The sequence below is a fragment of the Cyprinodon variegatus genome, unplaced genomic scaffold, assembly GCF_000732505.1.
Source record: "Cyprinodon variegatus isolate N-32 unplaced genomic scaffold, C_variegatus-1.0 Scaffold2951, whole genome shotgun sequence".
NCBI lineage: Eukaryota > Metazoa > Chordata > Actinopteri > Cyprinodontiformes > Cyprinodontidae > Cyprinodon > Cyprinodon variegatus.
The window spans coordinates 3,139-11,496 of NW_015153404.1; the positions used below are offsets into that span (position 1 = coordinate 3,139).

General features: G+C 39.0%; 1 protein-coding gene across 3 annotated transcripts; it reads left to right on the forward strand.

Moving 5' to 3' along the window:
• The first annotated feature begins 1,664 nt into the window (after positions 1-1,664).
• LOC107081110 (myoferlin-like) lies at positions 1,665-7,719 on the forward strand. Of its 3 annotated transcripts, none has more exons than XM_015369320.1 (12): positions 1,665-1,836; positions 1,910-1,986; positions 4,300-4,311; positions 4,395-4,493; positions 4,593-4,721; positions 4,821-4,976; positions 5,064-5,155; positions 5,243-5,413; positions 5,539-5,687; positions 5,771-5,910; positions 7,327-7,415; positions 7,479-7,719. In XM_015369320.1, exons 1-12 carry the CDS (start codon positions 1,689-1,691, stop codon positions 7,702-7,704), a joined length of 1,488 nt encoding a protein of 495 aa, XP_015224806.1. In that variant the 5' UTR covers positions 1,665-1,688; the 3' UTR covers positions 7,705-7,719. The 3 variants fall into 3 exon arrangements, with proteins under 3 accessions (XP_015224806.1, XP_015224807.1, XP_015224808.1); XM_015369321.1 differs by having other exon boundaries at positions 4,303-4,311; XM_015369322.1 differs by lacking the exons at positions 1,665-1,836; positions 1,910-1,986 and adding an exon at positions 2,118-2,156.
• Positions 7,720-8,358: the final 639 nt, after the last annotated feature.

Genomic DNA, 8,358 nt, shown 5'->3' on the forward strand with positions numbered 1-8,358 from the left:
TTAACCCATCCCCTTGTGGAGCAGTGGGCTGCAATTCCTCCGGGAAGCAGTGTGGGGTTAAGGGTCTTGCTCAGGGACCCAGAGTGGCAGTCTGTGGGAGTGGGGCTTGGACTCAGAACCTCTGGATTCCAAGTGCAATGCCCTAACCACTAGGCCTTCACTCCCCTGTTGTAATTTAGAAAGACCCAGCCACATACTGTCTATTGACAAATAAAACCCACCAAAAACCTTATTATCATGTTAAAATAAAGTAATGTACACCAAACTGTCGTCCTGACAGTGGTTAATTATTTCTTTTTAAGTACAGAGAGAATTTTTACTCTGAGCACAATCAGAAAACATGAATGTTGTTTTTCGCAGTCGCCATCTGCTGGCAATACTTCCTCACAAATCAACTGGCTGCCTGCTACAGCTTTAGCTCCTGCCTCAATTAACTCCAACATTCATATTGTAATCTGAGTTCTGCTGTTGTCTTAGTTCTCTTGACATCCAATAATTCCACTATATTGGACTTTTTTAACCTTCACACCTCTGGTGCTGACTGGCTTGGCTCCATTACTTCTATATTTACCAAGTTCACGCATCTTGTAATGCTAAATGCAGAAACTCTGAAGCTTAATAACAAACCGACCCAAAACAATGTGTAACTCAAAATAAAATATGCTAAGCCAAACGAGATTTTTTTATGGAATTTGTTTTTTTTTATGCAACCAGAGTGAGCTATCGCCTAGAATGTGTAAAGTCATAGTACTTGTCTTATTTGTGGTAACTTTGCTTTGAATGACGGTGTTTAATATGGAAGTTCTGTCCCCCTGAAGGCGGCTGCGCCTCAGAACTTCCCTACCGGTTCTTTATCTGGGAGCAAGTTATTTACTACTCTTAACTCAAACTGGGTAAAACCATTTAAAAAAGGACTATAAAACAGGAGTAAGAAAGTAACAGAGTTTATTCCAGGCCAGGTCGTTACAGGACAGAGAAATTGCTTGGAGTTAGCACAGCTGTAGGCTCAAAAAACGTCAGCGAGCGTCCGGCAAAGTTGAGCAAAGATTGAGCCCCGAATAGTCCTCTCCTGCTTCTTATACCTCATGAGCCTATGTGTTGCATCAGGTGTATGCTTAGCTGCCCGTATCAGAAACTGACACGCCATCAATGCCTTGAAATTCATGCATCTTGCCTCTTTACCCCAGGATTACAGATAGCTCTCCTTTATCAGTCCGGCTCCAAGATGTGCCCATATCCTGTGTATTTCTAAAGACACGAAGGCTGTCCTGATTAGATGACCTCCGTACACACAGTGACATCCAACAAGTGAAGGAAGGCCTTCTACTCTGGCTAATCTGGCTAAAAAACTAACAATGCACATGATATATAAAGAATAAACCTAACAACGGTTTAGTCAGGAAAGGCTTCATCTCATAACCCCTAAATAAGGAAGCAGCCAAAAGGACTCACACTTAATACCACACAAAGATGCATTCATTTTCAGATGGAAGATGAAAACATTCTTAAAAAACTGTAGAGAGACTTAAAGCTGTTAAACTAAAGCTTTGAAATGTGTTGTAAGAATTGGTAATTAAGTAAATCTAATATCTCAGCATTTTATAATTTTAGATACCAAATAAGCTTCTTTCTAATCCTGTATGGCAATATGTTCCCTACTCTTCATTCAGCTTCTTCCAAAGGATGAGATGTACACTCCTCCTATTGTGCTGAAGGTGATCGACCACCGTCCGTTTGGCAGGAAGCCTGTGGTTGGTCAGTGCACCATCACGTCACTGGAGCAGTTCAGATGTGACCCATATGTCATAGTTTCAGAGGGAGCCAGGGCCTCCAAGAGTAAGTTCATTACTCTAAAATTACATATTATCGCAGATAAAGAGATCAATTTTGATCAACTCTGTTTTAACAGTGGCTCTGATGATGACGGCGCCACGTAAAGATGTTTCTATCACCATGGAAGAGGCCCGGCCGCTGTTGGAGGCTCAGGTAAATGTCAGCTCCCCTTGTCTTCCCCACACCTCCGTCCCAGTGGGTTTGCTTGGAAACAAAATTTGGCTCCTAAATGTCAAATTTTGACTGTGCAATGCTTTGGCTTGCAGTTTTTGTACAGTATGTCTGCAGCTTTCAACAAAATGGCTTCCCCAGCTTTCCAGTTTGTATGTATGATTATTTGTTGTAGCTTTTTAATTCACTAAACCAATGACACAAATCCCTCATGATGGCACAATGGCTTTACTCTACACTCTGGCTGTCATAATGATTTAACCACATTTATTTAGAGAAACTTTAATGAGAACACTGGTTAACTTTGGTCACAGCAAGGGCATAACATGGAAATAAGCAAAGGTATCCAGATGCTTTACCTTGTATCAATGGCTACTTTGCCACCGATTACCATCAATTTAAGATTAGCACATTAACAAAAATGTTATCAGTCAATAAAGAATTGTATTCTTTTATCTTTTTTTAATTTGTCGTCTTGCAACCAAAACTTTTCATATATTTTTTTTAGGATTTTTTTGCCATAAACCAACAAATCCTTTCCTAATTGTGAAGGGAAGGTGGAATGATAAGTGTTCTTGTTTTCAGCAGTATCTCTAGATATCTACTGGCTGTAATTAACCCCTTTTTTTGTTCTTTTTTTTTTATTTAGCTGAAACTCAGATGGAGGTTGTCTGTGAATATCAGTTTTTAAAAGAAGCTGGAATGGTTTAAGGTCTGTAGCTTTCAGTATGTGGAGTTCCTCTCCCACTGGAAGGCAGACCTCCATCTCATTCTCAAGTCTTTCCCAGCCCATCAGGCTTTCTTTTAGCTTTATCCCAGATGTAGCGCCAACCTTGTATGCACGGTGCGTTCAGGGTGATGTGCAGTGTTACTTCTTTCTTCTTCTGTTCTTCTTTATTAACAGTATTTTGCAGACAAGCTTAAAAGTTTCTATTTTTGTCTTGTGTAATGAAAAGCAAATGTTCCTGTTTTTAATATGTGTACTGGATCAAAGTTTTGAATAGATACCGTTGCTTCCCATACATGTTGAAAAAAACTGCCTTGAGTAGACCTGCCACTATGTGTAATAAAGTCGGCTCCATCTGCCACCTCTCTGTGAGTTGAGATATTGAGCTCTGTGGTCAGAGGCCCTAAGAGGATAGCTCGTTTTACTTTGATTTAAATAAATCAAATGGATTCTATTTACTAAGCACACTGCAAAAACATTCTGAAAACGAGTACAAATTTCTTTAAGTGAATTTACCCTTAATTTGAGTTAGAAAATTAGAAGATCTGCCAATTTATTTTAAGGTTTAAAATAAGATAATTAATTCAATTCAGTTTATTTATATGGCGCCAATTCACGACACATGTCATCTCAAGGCACTTTACAGTTCACTAGATCACACAGTCAAATTGATTAAATTAGATATTAATTTAGAATAAGTGACTGCAGTTGTTTTTTTTTCTTATTTTAAATGTAAATCGTCTTGTTCCATTAGCAAAGTGTCTAACTTATCTGCTCAATAAAAAAGGCACTTATTAGATGGTGTCATAAAGAAAAATGGACTTAGATTCAAATTTTTTGCAGTGTAGGTTTATTAGTTTCACTGATTCTTGTTGAAGTCTCTAAGCAAATCTGTTATTATACAAAGTTTTTTTTATTGCTTATCAAAATGTTTATCAGTATGTTCTGTATGCTTGTAGAAGTTAGGAAAATATGAATTAACTCATAAAGATTTTTTTTTGTAAGAACATTTGAGACCCAGGTAATTCAATACAAATGATAAATTCTTTAATTTTATGCAGGTTTAAAATTGGTAGGTTCAGTAGGTTTGACTTAATAAGAAGAAAAGGTCCCACAGTTGGAACATTTGCCTTTAGTTAGGAATCTGGGATTAATTGTTGAGCTGAGGGACCCAGAGAGGCAGCCTCCGAGTTTAGGAAGCAAACATCTAGTCTAGCTCCAACCACTAAGCCACCGCTGCCATTTAATTAACTGTATGCATTTAAAACCATAGGTTGTAAAGCATATGGTTTTTTTGTCCTTCATTAACAAACACAGTGTGGAGGTGTTTGTTCCTAGTGTAGATTTAATCTTTGATTGAGCAAAGCTGTTACACTTTCAATAATCTGCTCTCAAGGTTGCATCTGCATTCCTCTTTGTTATGCCCTTGTTTAGCAGACTTGCTACCAATCATAAACACTGAAATGATCCCTAATAATCTTTCATCACTCCACCTTCAATGTGTTTTCTGATGATGATGATTATGACTGACTGTTTTTTTTTTCTTCTGATCCGGTCTTCCTCCAAAGCAGGCAGAAAAGGTGAGAGCAAAACAGCTTTAGCTTTCAAGTTCTTGTTTAGTATTTAATTCCAAGGTAATCATGCAATGCCACTTCATTTTTAGGAAAAGGAAACGGTTGATTGGTGGAGTAAATTCTACGCTTCAGTTGGAGACCAGCAGAAATGTGGTCCTTACATAAGAAAAGGCTACGATACCCTTAAGGTATGAAAACCTTTACTTCTTCCAGAGTGTAATGACTCAATATGTGACAAACAGATGTTTCTGATCGCTGTCGTCTTAAATGTTGGTGCAAATTTCCAGGTGTATGACTGTGAGTTGGAGACTGTCCCAGAATTCAAGGGGCTGACTGACTTTTGCAACACGTTCAAGCTGCAGAGAGGCAAGAATGAAAATGGGGACGAAGACCCCACCGTGGTCGGAGAGTTCAAGGTAGCCTGGCACCATTCAGAAGCTTTTAACCTGAGTGGTGACTTCTGTGGAAATTACCATAATTTCACCCTTTCTACATGTGTTGCCTTGTACCTGCAGGGTGCGTTCAAGGTGTACCCCCTATCAGATGACCCAGGTGTTGCTCCTCCACCCCGACAGTTCAGAGAGCTGCCGGAAAGCGGACCTCAGGAGTGTCTGGTCAGGATTTATGTGGTTCGGGCGATTGACCTTCAGCCTAAAGACAACAATGGCAGGGTGAGAATGAAGCAGCCATAAAACTCACTCATTTTCACACATGGTTAGCCAGTTTCCTCAGATTAAACCTGTTTTGTATTTTCTTAGTGCGATCCATACATAAAAATATCAGTGGGCAGGAACACACTTGATGACAGAGATAATTATTTGCCCAACAACATAAACCCTGTGTTTGGAAGGTGAGTCTTAGAATATATTCGAGCGTCTCTTCATCTGTCGTCCACCTAATGTCATGTTGACGGTTTTCAAACCTTTCTCCTGTTCAGGATGTTTGAGATGACCTGCTTCTTGCCTCAAGACAAGGACCTGAGAATCGGGGTTTATGACTATGATCTCTTGACTCGAGATGAGAAGGTTGGCGAGACAGTGATCGACCTAGAGAACCGCTTCCTGTCTCGATATAACTCCTACTGCGGCCTTCCTCAGACCTACTGCGTGTAAGTAAACCATCTGCCCAATGGCTTTTACCTTTGTAGAGTGGAGTGGGGGGGGAGGTATATAATTTGAACTACTAGTTTTAAGAAAAGAAATTACACATAATAAATTTGCTCTGTCTTTTAAGGTCTGGCATCAATCAGTGGCGGGATCAGCTGAAGCCGTCGCAAATCCTGGAGAACCTGGCCCGTCTAAAAGGCCTGTCCAAACCCAAGACGGAAGATAATGGCACATCACTTACTTTCAACGGAAAAGAGTACACATTGGCCCAGTTTGGTAAGACATTATCATCACATGAATTTAGTGGGACAGTTTACTTCAATTATGGCACATTAAGTCAACTCTGTTTTGTCATAAAGAGGGTAACACGGAAGTTCACCAGCACTTGGGTCCACCCCGAGAACGACTCTGTCTGCATGTCCTTCGAACGCAGGGACTGGTTCCTGAACATGTGGAGACCAGAACCCTTTACAGCTCCTTCCAGCCTAATCTGTCTCAGGTAAGTCATTATTCATCAATCAATCCAATGGGATCAAGATTTCAAAGCCATTTATTACTTAAAATCTGTGCCCAGTAACAGTGCAACAATTCACTGAGCCAAATACACCTGTGTGTCAGAATATCTCAATATAAATCCAGCTGTTCCATGAGGGCCTTAAAGGACTGTTACAGAGTATCAATGAAGAAATGGCCGGACAAAAGGATCAGGACAGAAAGAATCTGGGAAAAAGATTGTTTTATAGGGCGATATACCGAACTCTGTTTGATCCACCATCCACTAAAGCAGCTAAGAGCCATGTGGCAAATGTGGGTGAGCTATAGATATGCACAGCTCAGATGGGACAATGTCTTGATTAGCCTGACCAGAGGTCAGATTTGTATTTTAAAATAAGCCATGTGGAAAAGGCAGCAAACATGGAAATGGGTGTTTTGTTCAGACGACACAAATATTAAGAACAGGGCTTGATGTTAACCATCGCCCGGGGCAAGTAGTTTTTATTGTCGGGAGAGTACAAATTTCATTGCATTTGCCCGCCGGGCAAGTGCAATGATTGCAAATTTTTTTTATTTATCACTCAAAATTAATTTAAAATCACCGACATTCGATGAAAACGCCCCACAAGCGTTGCCGGCGCCATTTTTGTTGTTTTGTACACATTTTCGCATGATTTTCCGCTAGATGGCTTGATTTTTCTCTCCTTGGGGGGAGAATTCTGCAAAGCAGCAGCTGGATGAATTTTTTAGATTTTTAACATTACAATTTATATTTTTCCATGCACACAACAGTTTAAAGCAAAGAATGTGCAGGAAGGAAATGCATGTTAACACGGTAATGTAGGCTTGAGTTCATTATCTGACGCATGCAGATACACACCAGGAACCTGGAAACTTACTGAATTATAAAAAAAACATTTAAAAAACAAACATGTTTCATTGATATATATATAAAAATGAATATTAGGAACTACATTTATCAAACATTATACTGGGCAAGTAAAAATAGTTTCTGGGCAAATGAAATGTGAAAGTCACGTGCCCGAAGGGCAACCCCTGAAGAACCCTTTGATCTGCGAACAGAACGTATGAAGAAAAACTTACTGTTCACACTTAACCTTGACTGGAACATGGTGGTAGCAGCATTATGCTAGGGGGTGTATTTCTACAGCAGAGACAGAAAAGCTGGGGGCAATAAATACAAATGTCTATCACGTTGCCTTTAAAAAAAAAAAAAAAACATTCTCCTTTCACTTTGAATCCACTTCCTTCTGAGTGGTTCACTGTATTTCATATAACATGACAAATTTAAAAGATTTTATGGGTATGGATATTTGGTCAAATAACTGAACATACCCCCAGCCACCCATTGCCCTGAAGTTACACGTTTTAACCCATTACTTAATTTGTTGATTTAAAGGGTCGGCTACAGATGTGGGTGGATGTCTTCCCAAAAAGCATGGGACAGCCTGGTCCTCCCTTCGACATCACGCCCCGCAAACCTAAGAGGTATGTAAAAAGGATTTTTCCAGGGGATGCAGATGGATAAAACTGACCTGTCTGCTTGTTTAGGCATTTCCTGCGAGTCGTCATCTGGAACACCACGGATGTAACTCTAGATGAAACCAGCATCACAGGAGAGAACATGAGTGACATCTATGTGAAAGGGTATATATATCTTCTTTTCTTTAAAAAGGAAGCAACTTTACAATTCAAACCTTATTGTGAATTTAATCTAATCCAAAAACGGTCAATGTTATATATCTATGCACCAAAATCTTCTAATAGTAGATGTTGAAGGTTCTAGAAAGCATTTGATCTTTCCAAGATACTAAAGTTATTTTTAAGACCATAATCTACTATAGCTAGTAACAATTAGGATCCTCTTTTCATTGGAATTAACTTTAACTCTTAAACCTAAAAAAAGATAAAATAGCATGAACTGTAAATGAAAAAATATTGGTAAGTCTTTTGGATAAATTTCTAAACAATTCTAGATTTTAAGATCTTTGTCAAGATTTTAACTACCTAAAATGTCAGCCTCAGAGAGAAAACAGGTTTACCTGTACAAGTCAAAACAAATCAACTGGAAGTTATGGAATACCAGCTTCATCATCAGAGCATCATGGTCTGTTTTCACATCTACTTAAAATTTTATTCAAATTAGCAGCTTTTCTAAGCTAAAGCTAATCTTATGATCAGATAATGGAAATGTTGACCTATTATGAAAAGAAATGTGTCTGAGGAGTCAAAGGGGAACTTTTCAAACATTAGAAACGAGTACCGGCCTTCAACCATGGTCATGAAAGAATCATGCAAATGGTCTGAATAGTTGCAGGTTCTACAACCTTAAAGCTACAGTGTGTAATAATTACAGGGATATACGGTCAGAAATGTAATATATTATACATAACTGTTATTTATCATCATCTACGAGCTCAGCCTCTTAACC

Bases quoted from the DNA above. Each gene is read 5' to 3' on its own strand.
- LOC107081110 (XM_015369320.1), top strand. From the start codon at position 1,689: ATGTACACTCCTCCTATTGTGCTGAAGGTGATCGACCACCGTCCGTTT. The intron at 5,414-5,538 runs GTAAGTAAACCA...CTGTCTTTTAAG, and splicing joins CTTCCTCAGACCTACTGCGT to GTCTGGCATCAATCAGTGGC. The intron at 5,688-5,770 runs GTAAGACATTAT...TTTGTCATAAAG, and splicing joins GTACACATTGGCCCAGTTTG to AGGGTAACACGGAAGTTCAC.